A 17,461-nucleotide genomic window follows, 5' to 3' on the forward strand; every position below is an offset into this window, starting at 1 on the left:
CCCTCTCTAAAGAGAATCCACGTTTGTTGATGTCTCCCCAGGGAAATTCTTACAGCAGCTTGGCCCTGGCCCTGGCTTGGCAAGCACTCTAAGTTCACTGAGGATTTACACTCATTCTGTACACTTTACGAGCCAACGAGCATAATTAGTTGTATGTTTTTCTTGTGAAAATAACAAAAAAAAAATAGGAAATGACATATGTTAGGAAAGTGAACGTTTATTTGCATTTTCCTTTCTGTCATTCCACACGGAGGCGACAGGGACCTGCAGCCCTGAGACACCCCGCCCTGGCAGGGAAGCAGAGCGGCAGACTTAGTGCCCAGCGCTGCGGGCGACTCCGGGTCCGGCGCCGAGAGGCGAGGGGGCCTGTTGGTGCAACGCTCTCCATCGGGAAAGGCGAAGCGGATTCGAGCTGTCAAAGCGTGTGAAGCCCTGGGAGAGTAGGGTGACAGGAGGTTGGGGGCGGTGACCTCACCGAGAGCCTGTGGATGGGGCAACAGCGGAGAAATAGCGCTGGACGCAGGAGCTTGATGGGGAAATCAGCAGTGGGTCTGACTTCAAGACAGCATGCAGGAATTCAGCTCTGGGCTGCCGCTACGTGAGAGGAAAAAGAACACCGCCAGGACCTAGCCTCCCACGCGCAGTTTCAATATTATCCTGTTGTTGACATTATGGGCAGCAATAAAAACGCCGGCTGCCGAAGGCCCCAGCGAGATTTGAACTCGCGACCCCTGGTTTACAAGACCAGTGCTCTAACCCCTGAGCTATGGAGCCAACCGTGCAACTCGCCTCTGCGCACGAGCAGTTAATACCATCGCCATCATCGCGCAGCCGCAGAATGTAACGCCGGGTTAAAGAATAAAATGGAATTGTCTTTCAATCGAATAGCAGCAGCAGGCACGACTGCGTTGTCCACAAGGACAGGTAAATCAGGAGTCTTCGGACATAGCCTCTTGAAGAACAGGTCCGTGTCGTGCCTGCGGGCCGGAGGGGGCTGCCCCCCCAGTGGCAGGAGCTGTGAGGAGTGCCCTGGAGCCGGAAAGGGGCTTGTGACCAAGGACTGGAGCCAAAGGTCAAAGGGCTGGTAATGCAGAGGGAAGGGGGTCGATGAAACTGTCCTGCAGGCTACAAAGTCAGTGCTATTAGGAGGTACCTGAAAGGGGCTGGGTAGTGACAGCTGGGAGGGAATCATGCGGTCGGGCTCTTCCGAGGTGCTGAGCGGAGATCACCTTAGAGACTTAGAGTCCCCTGATCCCACCATACTTACATGCAAATCTGAAAAGTACAACCAACCTTAAGGTACATCTTAAAGCCAGCCATGAACTAGTTTGTCAGGGCCCCTAAGAGCCCACTGAGCGGAAGACAGAGAGGATGAGCATGTAGAGGAAGACAGGAGTCATAATCTGAGAAGAAATTAAAAGCAGTGGCTGTAGTCCATTACCCTTGCCCTGGTGGCTAGTCTGCCCTGGCCCTCAAATGAGATGACTTGGGTTGTTGTACCGGTCAGAGGCAGTCCCTGGATGCCCTTCATTTGACTGCGGAGAACTCGGTGAAGATGAGATGTAGAATCCTGGGTTTCTGGGTTCTAGGACTAATGGGTGGAGTAAGAAAGATGTCTTAGGGCCAGTTATTCTCAGAGACCCAATAATGTTAGAGGTCTTGTGATGCCCAAGAGAGGAAAGCCTTACATGAGCTTGTGCAGCCAAGTCACCAAGTTGCCCTGTAGCCAAATAATTGTCATAGTAACTGTTGTCCCATTACGGCCATTATACAGAAATCTATAATCATGCTACAAATACCATTCCCTGAAAGACACAATCATGTATACAGACAGCAGCTACCCACAATCCCTAGTCCTGGCCTCACATGTACATGGTATACCTACACCCAACATCACAGTTCCTGTGACATGTAATACTGTGTCATTCTAAACACAGTTATTGAATGATGCAAAGGAAATTATGATCATCAAAAAGCCATACAAGCTGAGTATGGTTGGCACACATCTTTAATCCCACAGCTACAGAGGCAGAAGTATCTCTGTGAGTCCAAGGCCAATCTAGTCTACAGAGAGTTCCAGGCTAGTCAAGGATACAGAAAGAGACCTCATCTTAAAATTAAAAAAAAAAAAATTAAAAAATTTTTAAAAAAGGTTTGAACCACGGTATTTGGAGTTATCTAAATCTGTCCCCAGGACATAGTCACTCATACTTGACGCTAGTGTTGTGGCGTTCAAATCCACAGGGAAAGACCCAAGACTTAGACTCAATTTAGATTAAATGAGTTTGTTCTTACTGCTAACAGAGAGACAGCAGCCTTAGAGGCAAACAGCACTCCATGCAGAAGAGAGCTAAAGGGAGGGCTTATAAAGGTGATATCAAAGGTGTACATTACAATTTCTACGGAATCCGGAGCTGGACAAGAAACCTCTTTACCTCCCCGCTGTTTCTCTCTCCCGTTGTATAGTAATAAAAAAAAACCCACTTCATCCCAGTCCCACAGCGCTAAGTGAGTTTCCAAAAGCAGAAAGCAGGAACATCATTATCCTGTTCTTATCTCACCTGCAGGCCACTAGGCTCTCACAGGCATTCCAGGGTCAATGCCAGCGGCCCGTAAGGGGTGCCTGGTACTATATTAAGTTTCTTTAGCCATCACAGGGGCATATGTGAAATTATTACACAGGTCTGAGCACTCTGGGGGAAGTGTGACTAATGACTTAGATAGAGCAGGCAATAACACAGTGCCATCAGGTTAGGGCTGGCTGTCACACCCTTACACCAGAACTCTCATTCCCTTTGAAATGAAATCATGTGTGTGTTTGTGTTTATGTGTATATGTCTGTGTGAATGTATATACACATGTGTGTGCACTGGTTCTGGGGTGTGCATAGAGACCCAAAGAGACCGTCATAATATCCCTTGAAGCTGGAGACCTGGCTATTTACAGAACACACTGTCTGTTACATGGGTGTTGGGATCCAAACTCTGGTCCTCATGATTTCACAGTAAGTGGGAAGCTATGTTTTTGTGTGGAAGTCTGTTTGCAACAGCTAACCCCTATATAGCTACTCATAAATGCCCTCTCCAATGTGGAGGAGCCCCAAAACAGCTTGACCACACAGATGCCATGACAGGTTTAGAGGCCCAGACACAGCTTCTGTGACAGGCTTACTGGCAGGTAGCACCCAGACCCAGGAAAAGCCATAAGATGATCCCACCCAGGGAGGGCCTACATCTAAGGAGAAGTACCTGACATCCCAAACATTCCAACCATTAGATAAGGTGGCCAGATGTCCCCACAGTCTAGCACACACCTATTTTTGTTTTACAGATACCCCTAGACAAATGTCAGCCAATCAGGGTCCTGAACCCTGGAAATCCCCTCACCCCAACCTCTGCTAAGATTAAAAAAAAAACTCTACCCCACCTGGGCTCAGGGCTCTCTGCTCTCACTGCTGCATCAGACAGATAGAAGAGACCAATCTGGGAGCTTGAAAATAAAGGCTCTTTGCTTTTACATATGGGATTCGGTCTCCATGGTGGTCTTTTGGGGGGTCCCTGAGATCTGGGCATAATATCTGAAACACTCATTCCCCTCATCCCAAATCTGAGATACAAGCACACAAGCTCACACACCTCAAATACATGACACTCAGGATCCTTCTAGCAGAAACCATTGCTCAGACATATCCTCCTCCTGCAGTCAAATGAGGGAGTCAAGAATGAGTCTAGCCAGCACCCTGAGAATTGTGCTCAAAATCTGTATTTCTGCCCCTTCTGCCCCTTCCCAGGGGAGCACTAAGCAAGAAACAGCCCACTGCGGCCCTTCCAGAAGCATAGCTTTGTGGAAGCTATGGAACAATAGCCAGCCAAGAGGATAAGGAGGGGGCAGACACGCAGCAACCCTTGTCACCAGGATGCTCTGCTGTTTGCATAGAGTTAGTAAGTTCCAGAAAGGGTTTGTCAGGACTGTTTATGCTGTCTCGACATTGGTGCAGGTTGCATCTGCAAACCCCTAAATATCAAATTGTGTTTCACAATTCCAGAATCTTTGATCTCCTTACCCAAAGGAGACCGTATACTGATGAAAAATGTGAGGCTTAAGGCACCTGTGACCAGACATGTTGCCAGTCACTGTGGTCAAGGATATCATCGTATCAGGCTAAGGAGTGCTGGAGAAGTGCAATGCACATGTGTGTGTATGTATGTACACTGTCGTCCAGGCCTCTCGTGTAGGTCAAGAGTTTCCTTCCAGATCTGGTTAGACCGGCTCCTGAGCCCGGAGCTACAGTGTTCCTCCCTAAATAAACAACCTAGCCTGGCCAGCTGGATCCGGAGGACTCGATGACCTCTCTAGGCAGAGTCTGCAGCTGCCACAAATGTAAAGTAATAACCTGATGGCTCCAGGGCCAAACCACAACCCTTTGCGAGGGTACCAGTCTTTGACATTGCTCTGGCTCACAGGGACCCTTTTAAATCAAGATGGTAAGCTCGTGTGGTTAGAAGCATCCTTGTTAAGAGCTGGGCTTTTGTCCTAAGTGGGCGACCACCTCTTCATAGTTCAGATACAATTTGCAGGAACATTACAGGAAGGGGGCCAAGGGGAGCAGCCACTGAGGGTCCAAGGCATCTGTCTCTTCCCTGTGCAGTTCGTTACCCACAGCACCTCTTTCTTCGGTTTTCAGCGCCTCGGTTGTGAGCTCTGTGATAGCCCGCTAGGGCAGCCGGGGTTAGGGGTGTGGAGGGAAGGTCCAAGATGGAGTAGCTCTGTCTTAGGCCCCCGCGGCTGCCCTGTCCCCTCCTAGGAAGCCAGACAGCTCTTCAAGGCCAGATTCGCAAGTAGGTGCCAGTGGAGCAAACCGAGAAAAGAGGGAACACTCGCTCCTGGAAGTTGACGCGGAAGGTGTAGAGGTGGCGCATGTCCTCCACTGCGTAGAAGGACACCGCCCCCACCTCCAGGTCCAGCGCCACCCTCACCCGCAACAGCTGGCCACAGTTGAGGGGCGTCCTCTCAGGGCTGGTCACAGCCCAGTACTGCCCGTTGTTGAGTTGCATGGCCCAGACGCCCTCCTCGGGGGTAAAGGGCGTGAGGCCCTTGCGACGCACGCTCTCGCGGGCCACACCGAAGGCCCAGCCATCCTTGGAGCCCACTTCCACCTCCCAGTGATGTCGCCCCGAGGAGAAGCCACAGGACGCCAGAACGCGGGTGTTGGTATCAAAGCGGCGGGGATAGTTAGGCAAGTCCTGGGCACGCTGTCCTAGGCGCACGCTCTTCAGATCCAGGGACAAGATGAGGCGGGGGTTGGCTGTGTCCGGGTCCAAAGTGAGTTCCACTGAGGATAGAGAAAGAGAAAGATGTCTCCAAACGCGTTACTTTCACAGTCTCGGCACTCAGGGCACAGTCCCTTCTTGTCACCGGGTCTTCCCTCCCTTGGGGGAAAGCCAATGCCTGTCAACCCTCCCTCCACATCAACGATTTAACTTTCCTCATTCCTTTCTTTCCTCTTCAATTTAACAAACACTATTAAATTTTTTTTTTTTTTTTTTGGTTTTTTCGAGATAGGGTTTCTCTGTGTAGCTTTGCGCCTTTCCTGGAACTCACTTTGTAGACCAGGCTGGCCTCGAACTCACAGAGATCCGCCTGGCTCTGCCTCCCGAGTGCTGGGATTAAAGGCGTGCGCCACCACCGCCCGGCCCACTATTAAAATTTTTAAAAAACTCATAAAATCTAAGAAATACAGTGGGCCTGGTTTGGATCTCAATTTGAGCAGGTCAATAAATCTGATTTCAAAGATAATTGTGAAGCGGGGTAGTAGAGAAAGCCTGAGCTTGGGAGGTGGAGGCAGAAGAATTCAAGGCCACCTTCAGTTATATCGCCAGCCTGAGGCCAGTGGGAGCTACAAGAGCCTTGTCTCAAAACGAAGACAATTGGGGAAATTTGAAAATTAGACACAAGAAAGAATCATCATTTTTTTCTAGGTATGATGGTTCTGTTTTTTAGGAGTCCGTCTCTTGCCTGATATGAAGGTCCACCCTATATTCTCAGAATTTGGGAGGGAGTGTGGGGCAGAGCTCTGTGAGCTGGGAGCAAGTCTGGTCTACAGTCAGTTCCAGGCCAGCCAGAGCTATACAAAAACAAAAAAAAAGATGCTGGACTGTGGTGGGGCACGCCTTTAATCCCAGCACTTGGGAGGCAGAGGCAGGAGGATCTCTGTGAGTTCGAGGCCAGCCTGATCTACAAAGCGAGTTCCAGGAACGGGACAAAACTACACAAAGAAACCCCTGTCTTGAAAAACCAATAAATAAATAAATAAATAAATAAATAAATAAATAAATAAATAAATAAATAAATAAATAAATAAATAAATGAAAATAAATAAAAAGCTACAAAATGCACTAAGTTGTAAACATTATTATAGGATTTATTCCACGCCCTCTGTGGTGGTTTGAATGAGAACGGCTCCATAGGATTATATGTTTGAATGCTCAATCACCAGGGAGTGGAACTGTTTGGGAAGAATTAGGAAGTGTGGCATTGTTGGAAGACATGTGTAGCCCAAGGCAGGCCCAGAGTCAGTCAGTCTGTCTACTTCTCTCTCTCTCTCTCTCTCTCTCTCTCTCTCTCTCTCTCTCTCTCTTTCTCTCTCTCTCTCTGTCTTTCTCTTTCTCTCTTTCTGCCTGCTGCCTGCAGATGGAGATGTAAAACTCTCAGCAACTGCTACAGCACCATGCCTGTCCATTTTCAGCCATGCTGATCATGAACTACCCTCTGACACAGTAAGCAAGCCCCAATGAAATGGTTTCCTTTATAAGAGTTGCATCGGTCCTAGTGTCTCTTCATAACAATAGAACAGTAACCAGAGTGATAGTCACTGAGGTGGATGGGCAGACAGAGATTTGTAAAGCCCAGAGAGACAGCCTCTGGCAGGGAGCAGGTTCCCTACCTGGCCAGTCACAACGGTCAGCCATACCTTTCTCCTCTTTCTCCAGCTCTCCCCGGAGATCCTCTACAGAGAAACAAAGCAGAGCAAATATACACAGTGTGGGAGACCGCCCGGCCAGGAAACTTCTTCTCCCCACACACCTAGAGCCCACCTGACTCCAGCTTCTCAGAGGCTAAGATTTGCATGTACAGACCGAGATGGGAACAGGAGGAGAAGGGACCCCCCACATGTCCTAGCTCCACCACTTCCTCTTCTCCCTCTATTATCTAGAACCGGTCTGACCTGACATCTCCCCCCTTAGCCTTCTTCCTGCCCCCAGTACTCTTCTAATCTGTCTGTCCCCATGGAAAGCAGGATGGGGGGGGGGGCGCACAGGACGACGGGACCCAGAGGGTTTTGTCATCAGTGCCTTCCTAGAACAATCTGGCTTTGGTATGCCCCAACTCCTGTCTCCTCTTCTCAGTTCAGGAAAGACACACCTTTAGGTCCCATGGACCTACCAGGAGCACGCCCCCTCCCCTCAACACTGCATGACCCAGCCCACACCCATGGCCCATACCTTTGAACTTCTTCAGCAATCCTTTTAAGATGAAACTCTTGAGGGAAACATTCCACACTTTATTCTTCATCTCCGATGAGACCGTGGTTGGCTTGGAGCCAGGCATACTGCTGCACCTGCAGGACAAGGCCCCCGAGGAAGTCCCAAGAGCCCCAGCTCACTCCAGTGCCCTCCGACAGTTAGGAAGGTGCTATAAATACGTGCAGTCCTAGAGGCCTGATTACCACCTTGTGCACTATTGGGAGATAGCACAACCTTTAGGAGGTGGGTCTGGGGGAAGAAGGTATAGGATTGGAGAATTGCCTTTGAAGAGAATATCATCAAACTGACTATCTTATTCTCTCATTTCTCCCTCCCTCCCTCCCTCTCCCTCTCCCCATGCCTTCTCTCTGTCTTCCCAGTTGCTTCCTGTAAGAGGAAAAGGGAAAGCCAACTTTATCTAGGAATTCCCACAGCCAGGAAAGGGGGCCTTTGCCTCAAAAGGGACCCAGGTAAGGAAGTAGGAGTTGGGGGTCAGGAGGTGAGAGATGATGTTGGGGTAAAGAGAGAAAGCTTGGTGGGAGCGCAAAGGAGCTTGGGAAGGCTGAGGAATGGTTAGGTTCACTCACTTGCTTAGTGTGCTTTTGAATTCCTGGAAGAAAAGAGGAAAGGAAATCAAGCCATCATTATCTAACCTCCATTCATTCACCTTTGAGAAAACATGACTTGTTCCTTACCCAACTCACAGAAAATAAGCCATGCCCCACTGAACACGGGTGACAGTGGTTTCCAGCTGTGGCTGGCCACAGGATGTTCTGTCACTCCTAGTGCCCTTCAGCCCTGGTCACAGATATGCACAGCTTTTATTGTGAAATCCTCCCTGGGCTATCTGACAAGACCTAGTGTTTACCACGAGCATGGTTACCACCCCAGACAAGCCACAGTGTCTTGGTTGTTTCTTTTTTGTGTCTGTCTGTCCCCCACCTCCACCCTGACAGGGTTTCACTGGCTGGCCACAAACTCAGAGATCTGCCTCCTGAGTGCTGGGGTTAAAGGTGTGTGCTACTATGCCTGGCCTGGTGACTATCTTTTTAATTGCTTGTTTATTTATTTATTTATTGGTTTTTCGAGACGAGGTTTCTCTGTGTAGCTCTGGAGCCTGTCCTGGAACTCACTCTGTAGACCAGGCTGGCCTCAAACTCACAGAGATCCGCCTGCCTCTGCCTCCCGAGTGCTGGGGTTAAAGGCGTGTGCCACCACCGCTGTGGCGAGCCACAGGGATATGAAATAGAAGTCCAGCTGTACATGATAAGCTATACCTTGATAAGGCCAAGGGTCAATCAATGGGAAGCCAATCAGCAAGGTCTATTGGTGTTATGCGGCTCAATATTCAGTCGTGCCTTGCTATGAGTTCCTTGTGCTCGTAATTCTCCTAAAATGTGTATGTGTGTGTGAATCTCCGTTTCAAAGCACCTGGATAGTCACATAGAACCTTCTGCCTCTGAGCTCCAGGCCCCTTCTTTAGCATTTGTTTTGGGTATCTGTCTTTTGCAAATACCCTCCTTGAGCTTCCTAAAACAGAGTCAACCCCAAACAAAGCCTTAAAAGACAAGCAAGGAACAGGCCATCTGAGCTCCAGGCCATCATCTGTTAGACGCCTGAAAAAACCCCGAACTTAGATAAAATGTCTTTTCTGAGACTACATGTCTCGAAGGCCAAATGCCTACCAACTAGACGAACAAGCTTTGTTTCTTGTGCAAATCAAGCCCCCCCCCCCCCCCCACCAGAGAACCTCTTAGATCAAAGGGAGTTTCCCCTCAGCAGGCACTTCAAGCTGTGATGCAGATTGACTAGCTACCAAGACTCTTCCCCTGCCCTGTCAGGAAACTGGCGGCAGAGGGGAAAAAGTGAGTTTTAACTTTTAGTGACCTACAGACTCTCCCTACCCTATCACCTGTAAGTTTATAGTTGAACACATTTATGACAGACTCGTCATCACCCAACCACAGTAAGGATATGTTTCTAGCACACATTCCTTTTCTGATTTACTTCAACTGCTAACTGACTCCACTCTTATCGCTCCCCTTTTGGGTTGCAAATAAAATTGCCAGGAAGCCTCTAGTGGGGACCCCTATAATCTCGGGCGTACACAAAACATAAGGTGTTACTGCTTAGGAGAGGATATGGACCAGCCCGAGGAGAGGGAACTAGGATTCGGGGAGATTAATAGAATTGGAACTAGGGAAACTAGGAGAATTGGAACTAGGGAAACTAAGAGAATTGGAACTAAAGAAATTTAGAGAAATCAGGAAGGGAAGGGAATGAAGAATTGAAGGATTGAAGATTTGAGGGAACTGAGGATGGAGGGAACTAGGAATGGAGGGAACTAAGGATTAAGGGAACTAAGAATTGAAGGAAATTAAGAGAAAGAGAAATCAGGAATTGAGGGAATTAAGAAATGAACAGGGCCGGGCGGTGGTGGCGCACGCCTTTAATCCCAGCACTCGGGAGGCAGAGCCAGGAGGATCTCTATGAGTTCGAGGCCAGCCTGGACTACCAAGTGAGTTCCAGGAAAGGCGCAAAGCTACACAGAGAAACCCTGTCTCGAAAAATACAAAAAAAAAAAAAAAAAAAAAAAAAAAGAAATGAACAGATTTGAGAGATTTAAACTGGTGATTGCGGCTGGGCGGCGCGGCGGCGGCGCACGCCTTTAATCCCAGCACTTGGGAGGCAGAGCCAGGCGGATCTCTGTGAGTTCAAGCCAGTCTGGGTTACCAAGTGAGTTCCAGGAAAGGTGAAAAGCTACACAGAGAAACCCTGTCTTGAAAAGCCAAAAACCAAACAATAAAATAAATAAATAAAAAATAAAAAAATAATAAACTGGTGATTGAATGATGGTGACTGACCAATAAACGAATTGAACGAAAGAGCTCCGAGCAACTGGATTCATTCCCACACCGATGGTAGTACCTCTCCTGGCCCCCTAGATTTGTATAAATTTAAGGCTGGACCCTTAAATATTATACCAAACACTGCCTGGCTTGTTTGTTTGCTTGTTTATTTAATTTTTTTTTGGGGGGGGTTCGAGACAGGGTTTCTCTGTGTAGCTTTGGAGCCTGTCCTGGATCTCACTTTGTAGACCAGGTTGGCCTCGAACTCACAAAGATTCGCCTGGCTCTGCCTCCCGAGTGCTGGGATTAAATTCGTGCGCCACCACCGCCCGGCCTTTGTTTATTTATTTTTTAATAAATGTTTATGTGTACAGGTGTTTTGCCTGCCTGCATGTCTGTGCACCACCTGTGTCTGGGGGCCAGAAGAGGGCACCAGATCTCCAAAAACTAGAGTTAGAGGTGATGCGCCACCATTTCGGTACTGGGAATCAAACAGCCAGTGTTGTTAACTGCTTAGCCGTCTCTCCAGCCCCAACTTTTTTTTTTTTTTTTTTTTTTTTTAATGAAATAGAATAGCATAGAGCACATTAGAGTGAATTATTACAGGTTGCAAAGATAAGGATTGTTTTCTGAGATTGGTCTCGATTATGTGTATACAAGACTAAATGTTAAATAAATTAGAAATTATAATGGCTGATAACCATGAAAGTTTTATCACATCCCTTCTCGCCTTCCAATCCCAGTGCCCTTTTCCCCGATCCCCTTCCTCCTGAGGTCTGATTGTCCTCCAGCAGCCTTTCCTCATGCCTGGGGACAAATGCCTCAAGGCTGTGACTGAGCCAGCCTCACCTGGAGGAAGTCTAGATCCGGCTTCTGAGCTGTCTCCTGGATCTGGCTGGTGAGCTTGGCCAGCTGAGTGATCTCATTCTCCAGCTGCGCCATGTTCTCATTCTGCTTCTGGGTCACTTCCCGGGACAGCACCTCCAGGCGGCCTAAAAGCCGACCCTCCTGCTCCACCAGAAAGGCCCGAAGTGCCTGGAACTCGGCCCCCACCTTCTCCTTCTCGGCTACCATCTGCTTCTGTCTCGGGAAAAAGTTGGCACACAACTTAGGGGAGAAGGGACTTGGGCAGAACATGAAGACAGTTTTGAGGGCCAGGCGGTGGTGGCGCACGCCTTTAATCCCAGCACTCGGGAGGCAGAGGCAGGCGGATCGCTGTGAGTTCGAGGCCAGCCTGCCTGGTCTACAGAGCGAGCTCCGGGGCAGGGTCGCTTCCCCCTCACCGGAGAAAGAGGCACACCAACACATGCATACTGTGCACACCCCTGACACTGTACAAGCTACAGCCTCAACACATGCTCCTCTCTCCCCTGCCACGTATGTCCTCTGGTGGCCCTTAGGACACGGGCTTTACACCTACCTTAAGGCATCTGCAAACTCCCCACAGCTGCCTCAAGCTGCAGCTTCCATCGTGAGGATTAAATCAGAGGTTGCTTTTCCCCCCACTCTCTGTATTTATTTAATTCTCTTTCACCCTGTATTTTAGAGACAAGGTCTCTGGCTGGCCTGGAGCTTTCTTGTTATGGTTCAGTAAGAAAGCTCTCATGAAGTGCAGAGCAGCTACTGGCGCCATCCTTAGACTTCCCAGCCTCCAGAACTGTGAACTAAACTCATCATCATCATCGTTGTTGTTGTTATTGTTGCTGTTATATAGCCCTGGCTGTCCTGGAATTCATTATGAAGACCAGGCTGGCCTCAAACTCACAGATAACCTGTTTCTGACCCACAACTGCTGGAATTAAAGGTGTGAGCCATCACACCCTGTTACACTCCATTTTTTTCTTTTAGTTAAAACTTCTTGGCCATTAGCTCAGGCCTACCACTGACTAGCTCTTACACTTAAACCCAGCCCACTTCTGTTCATCTATGTGTCGCCACGTGTTCCGTGGCTTTACCTGTGACATTCCATTCTTGAAAAAGCACACAGTCAGTGATACTGTGTGACAGCAGCAGAAAGCAGACTCCCAGACTAAGAAAACTGTAAACAGAGGTGTCCCAATCTTGCTGCTGTTGACCTTTGGAGCCAGATAATTCCTGGCTGTGGGGGCTTCCCGGGAGTTGGCCAGTAAATGCCAGTGACACTCCCAGTGCTGACAACCCAAAATACCTCCAGACATTACTGGGTGTCCCCTGAGGTAAGGGCATTTTTCAGATGAAACTAATCTCCTCTTCCTACCCCTGACTTCCAGCCCACATGATATGTACAATTATAAAATCCCTGTTTAGTGGAACAGAAGCAGGCTCACCTGCTGCTGTATGTATGGTGAGAAGAATGAGGGACGTGTGGCTCAGTAGTAGAGCACTTGCTTGGCTGTGAAAGGCCCTGGTTTGGATAGTTTTAGGGGGAAGGTTTGAGAAAGGGCAGAGATGGGAGGTGCTAAACAATATCCTGGGGAAGTAGGTTAGAGCCTGGGAAGCTGCCCAGGCCATAGAGAATGTCCTCTCAGTCACAGATGTAAAGCAAAGGTTGAAGAGGTTTGTATGCTCTTGCTGCTTTCTCCAGCGGAGGGGGAATAAAGGTCTGGATGGGTGAACTTTGCTTTGTGGGGAGCAGTGAATGATTAAACGTGAAAGTCTGGGAGGTCCAATGCATGAAGGTGTAAAAACAGTTAAGAGTAATGAGAGGGCCGGGCCTGGCGGCATACAGCTTCAATCCGAGCACTGGGGAGGGAGAAGTTGGTGGGTCTCTGTAGGTTTGAGGCTAGCCTGGTTTTTGGTCTGCATAGCAAGTTCCAGGACAGTCAGGGCTATATAGAGACTCGGTCTCAAACAAAACAACAACAACAACGAAGAGCTCAGAGAGGAGCCTGAGCATCTGAACTCCATAGTCTTTCCCTACCTACCGTAAAGAGTGGAGAGTTTGGGCTAGTGAGATATCTCAGCAGGTAAAAGACACTTGGCTGGCTCATAAACCTGTTCAATCCCGAGAATTTACCTCAAGGCGGAGGGCAGGGACTGACACAAAGTTACCCTCTGACCTCCACATGCAGACAGTGGCACATGCACCCCACAATATAAATATAAACAAATAGATACTTTTTTAGAGACTAAGAGGGTCCTCCATGCCTGCCTCTCCCTCTATTCCTAGCTTTATGGACAAATGACTTCGTCCTAAAAGACCCAATTGGTTCCTTTCATTCCCTCAGCACTATTTATTGAGCTTGGGACTGAATTTGTGAGGTAGAAAATGACAGACTCATGTTTGTCCATAGTAACCAAGATGAGTCCCATTTTACTTTCCTTTCAAATTGGAGGTGCTGGACACTAGAGGCTACATAGAACCAGAGTCCCCAGGCCTCCTGTCCTCTGCCACAGCCAGGTGCAGTTCTGATCCCCCTTCACCATCTTCTCCCTGAACCTCTAATTCTTAAATTGAAGCTTTGAAAATGAACATTTGCCCACAGTTCTTTCCATGGCAGAATATGTCTCAGGCTGATACGCGGGCTCCTTACTGTATTCATGTTTTCATTTAATATTACATGTTTCTGTGAAGAAGTATTAATGCATTCAGTTACAAGATGTTGTCACTACAGGACCTAATTGTTTGGTTACAAATGATTGTACATCCTAGAGATATTTTTGAATGGTCTCTTTCACAAACTCTGGTTTGTATTATAAATTGTATGGTCAACCTTTACGATGTATACCATATTATCTTTCTGGAATCCACCCTACTGTTTCAACGCCCCCGCCCCCCATCTCTCTCTCTTCCCCTCCCCCTCCTCCGTGCCCTGAGTATTCACAACCTCCTGCCTCCCACACTTGGACTCACCAGAAGCTCCTTGCTCTCCGTCTCCTCCGTAGACCGGAACACTTCATACTCTTCTAGTTCTTTCTTCAAGGCCTTCAGCCTGGAGTCCAGCAGCTCCTGTGATATGAAAGGAGACACTATGGGAAGAGAATTCTGGAAACCCTCTCACATGTGCCGTCCTAGAGACCAGCTGGGAGAAAGCCAAGGTTCTGTTCTCGGAGCAGGATACCGGACAGATATCATCCCCGGCTGTAGGGTGAACATGGCCTGTGCAGACTAAGCCTATCCGTGCAGAGCAAATACAAGGGCACTCCAGAGGCCCAAGTGAAGTGAGCCACACGGTCTGCACTGAAACTCAAGACTCCCACTTTGTTGGTTCAGTTCACCCTGTCTCCTGCTCTCCTCTCAAGCAACAGAAAGCACACATGTAATGAGGGCTGAAGACAGACAGAGCCCCAAAGACTAGGGGGTGCACACACCTCTTGTGCGGCTGCCCAGCATGGGGCAGACAAAGGGGAGTTGCCCAGAACCCATGGGCTTCGCACAGCCCAGGCCTCTTGAGGCAGGCCACTTAAACCAGGAAGCCCCACTGTGGTCCTCTATGAACCGGGTACTTTGAGGAGGTGCCACGCCTCTAGGAAAGGAGTAAGTAAGTGAAGGCAAGGGATGTGTGGGCGGGCGTGCAAACAGAGATTGTTCTCCCGGGCAGAGTTACAACAACAGTTGGTAACAAGAAAATCTCCAAGTCCCTGGGGCCGCCATCTCCAGGCAGTGGGGCCTGAGAGACCAGAGGAGAGGAGGGATGTGTCCTGGAAAACCGCAGATCAGGATGAGAGAAAGGAGACGCGAGCTCCGCCGAAGGCCATGCGGCCTGTAGTCTGCCAGGAGAGCCGGCCGGGAGGGCTGGAGGAGAGAGCCAGGGGTCCAGGAGACCGTGCACCCACCTTGGCCTCCTGCACCGCCTCCTCCAGAGGCAGCACCGCGTGCTCACGATGCTCGCGGGCGCGGTCGCACACCACGCAGATGGCACGTCCGTCGTCCTGGCAGTAGAGCTTAAGCTGCTCTCCGTGCTGCGAACAGCGCGCGGCCGCCGCCCCGGCCGCCGCCTTCGGGGTCCCGCACTCCCCCGAGACCGTAGGGGGCAGGCTGAAGCGCCGAAGCAGCGAGGCCACCGCGGCCAGCTGTCGGTTGGGCCGCAGCTGGCTGGGGCGCGCGGGCTCGCGGCACTGCGGGCAGGGCAGTGGGTAGGGCAGCGTGCGGGTCGCCGTGCCGGTCCCCGCGGCGGGACGCTCCCAGCAGCGCGTGATGCAGGCGCGGCAGAAGCTGTGGCCGCACTCGACCGACACCGGTTCCTGGAAGAACTCTAGGCAGATGGAGCACGTCGCCTCTCCTTGGAGCTCTGCCGCCAGAGCCAGCGCTTCGGCCCCTGCGTTCGGCCCGGTCCGGGGCCCCACGGTCGCCATCCGTGCCCTTGGTACATCCAAGTCTTGCGGCGCTGGGGAGGCCCCTGGACTCTACGGGACGCTCCAGGCTGGGCTGGGCTCCCGAGCACTACTGGATGAGGAAGGGCGGGGCTGCCGCCGGCAAGCTGAGACTTGAGCGAGGGTGCACCAGCTGGGAGTGGAGGGAGGCGGGCGGTGCCCTTTCTCTGAGCTCCCAGAGCCACCACCCCAGCCGGGGACTTCCCTTCTATCGACCCCCCCCCTCCCTTCCTCGGCCTCTCTAGGCCACCCCAGGATGACCCAGTCAGCAGAAGGAAACTGTCCGGGACAGGTGAGCGCACAAGCCTAGCTGGGCTCCACTCCCAGTTGCTGACCTAGGCTGACCCTGCACTGCAGGGGCAAAGAAAGGCCTGCCTCCCGGGGCCAGGTGTCTGGTTCCCCGCGTAACCGTTCACCCTGGCACTGCACTGAGCTAAACTTAGGGTCTGGAATTTGGCTGTACCGCCTCACCCCAAGCGTGGCCTTTTGTCCACTTTTGTAACTGTATTTCTTACAATTCTTCCCCCTTCCTCTTTAATTTTGAACAAGTAATACAACCACTTTTTCTCGTTTCATTCAGTATTATTTCGCCACCCCCCCCAAAAAAAAACCAACAAAGAAAAAACAAACAAACAAAAAAAACAGTGGCGCGCGCCTTTAATCCCAGCACTCGGGAGGCAGAGGCAGGAGGATCTTGAGGCCAGCCTGGTCTCCATAGCGAGTTCCAGGAAAGGCGCAAGGCTACACAGAGAAACCCTGTCTCAAAAAACCAAAACAAACAAACAAAAAAAAAAAGAAAAGAAAAACAACAACAACAAAAAAACAAACAACAACAACGAAAAAAACAACCCTTCTCTGTCTCTCCAGCTGGTGTTCCTGTTCCACTAGGGCCAGGCTTCCTCCTCTACCCTCTGAAAAACTTTCTTGTCAATTGTCACCATCCACTCACTCAATTCTAACCCAAAGGGCAGACCTCACCTCTTCTGCTCTCTGATGTGTCTGCCCTGCCTGATAGCATTTTCTCCTCGCCACTCAGAACTCTACATTCCCCCTTCCTTCCAGTCCATGGCCTCCTACTTCCTACTTAGTATCTAAGGCTTCCCACTCCACTCCCTGCCCTGGCTCAGTCCCTAGGCCCCAGTCTCAACACTCTCTGTGATCGCTTCTATAACAGGGCACCAGCCCCTAGCACAACTGACTCTACGATGGAAGTGCCTTTCAGGCTGTAGAACTCAGCATACAGACAACAGCACTGCCCGCCAAAACTAAAACAAAGGCCTAATCCATCAAAGTCCACATAGTTCTGGGAAAGTCTCTAAGTGAACTAACCCTGCTTTTTAGCTTCTGTAGTTCTGCTTCTGGCTAACTGTTCTTACTAATTGAAATATGTCAGAGCATAGTTTTTGTGCTTAAAAGCTCACCCTGAGAGGCTAAAATCTTTTTAGATTATGGATTTGCCTATAGAAAAATGTCTTCCGTAAATAAAAAAGTGAATGGGGAAGATGAATAGGAATCTCACTTACACAACTTAAGTAAAACATAGCTCTCTGAACAGATGAAGATAGGTTTCTTTTATATCCGAGAAACTAATCAATATTTATATGTATAATTCATCTATTATTTGGCTTAGAAGGGCTTATTGGGAAATATTTTTACTATTTTCTACAGAGTAAATATTTTCCAGTTTCAAATAACCCTGGACTTTTGAATTATAACCTATTTTTATGTTCAAGCTATCCGTGTATTATTTCTCCTTCAGTTGTACATAAAATGTTTTTACATTCAAAAAAGGGACAA

At 49.5% G+C, this 17,461-nt stretch overlaps 1 protein-coding gene and 1 non-coding gene across 2 annotated transcripts; both read right to left on the reverse strand.

Moving 5' to 3' along the window:
* Positions 1–701: 701 nt before the first annotated feature.
* Positions 702–774, reverse strand: Trnat-ugu (transfer RNA threonine (anticodon UGU)). The gene has a single exon. It is a non-coding gene; the product is annotated as a tRNA-Thr (tRNA).
* Positions 775–3,746: 2,972 nt separating this feature from the next.
* Trim7 (tripartite motif containing 7) lies at positions 3,747–16,304 on the reverse strand. The gene is made up of 7 exons (XM_052758160.1): positions 15,128–16,304; positions 14,205–14,300; positions 11,222–11,452; positions 8,111–8,133; positions 7,503–7,618; positions 6,971–7,006; positions 3,747–5,332 (listed from the first exon to the last, which is right to left on the reverse strand). The coding sequence occupies exons 1-7, from the start codon at positions 15,644–15,646 to the stop codon at positions 4,821–4,823; spliced, it is 1,533 nt and encodes a 510-aa protein (XP_052614120.1). The 5' UTR covers positions 15,647–16,304; the 3' UTR covers positions 3,747–4,820.
* Between the last annotated feature and the right edge of the window lie 1,157 nt (positions 16,305–17,461).

Source organism: Peromyscus californicus, unplaced genomic scaffold, assembly GCF_007827085.1.
Source record: "Peromyscus californicus insignis strain IS unplaced genomic scaffold, ASM782708v3 Scaffold_3__1_contigs__length_106647218, whole genome shotgun sequence".
NCBI classification, from domain to species: domain Eukaryota; kingdom Metazoa; phylum Chordata; class Mammalia; order Rodentia; family Cricetidae; genus Peromyscus; species Peromyscus californicus.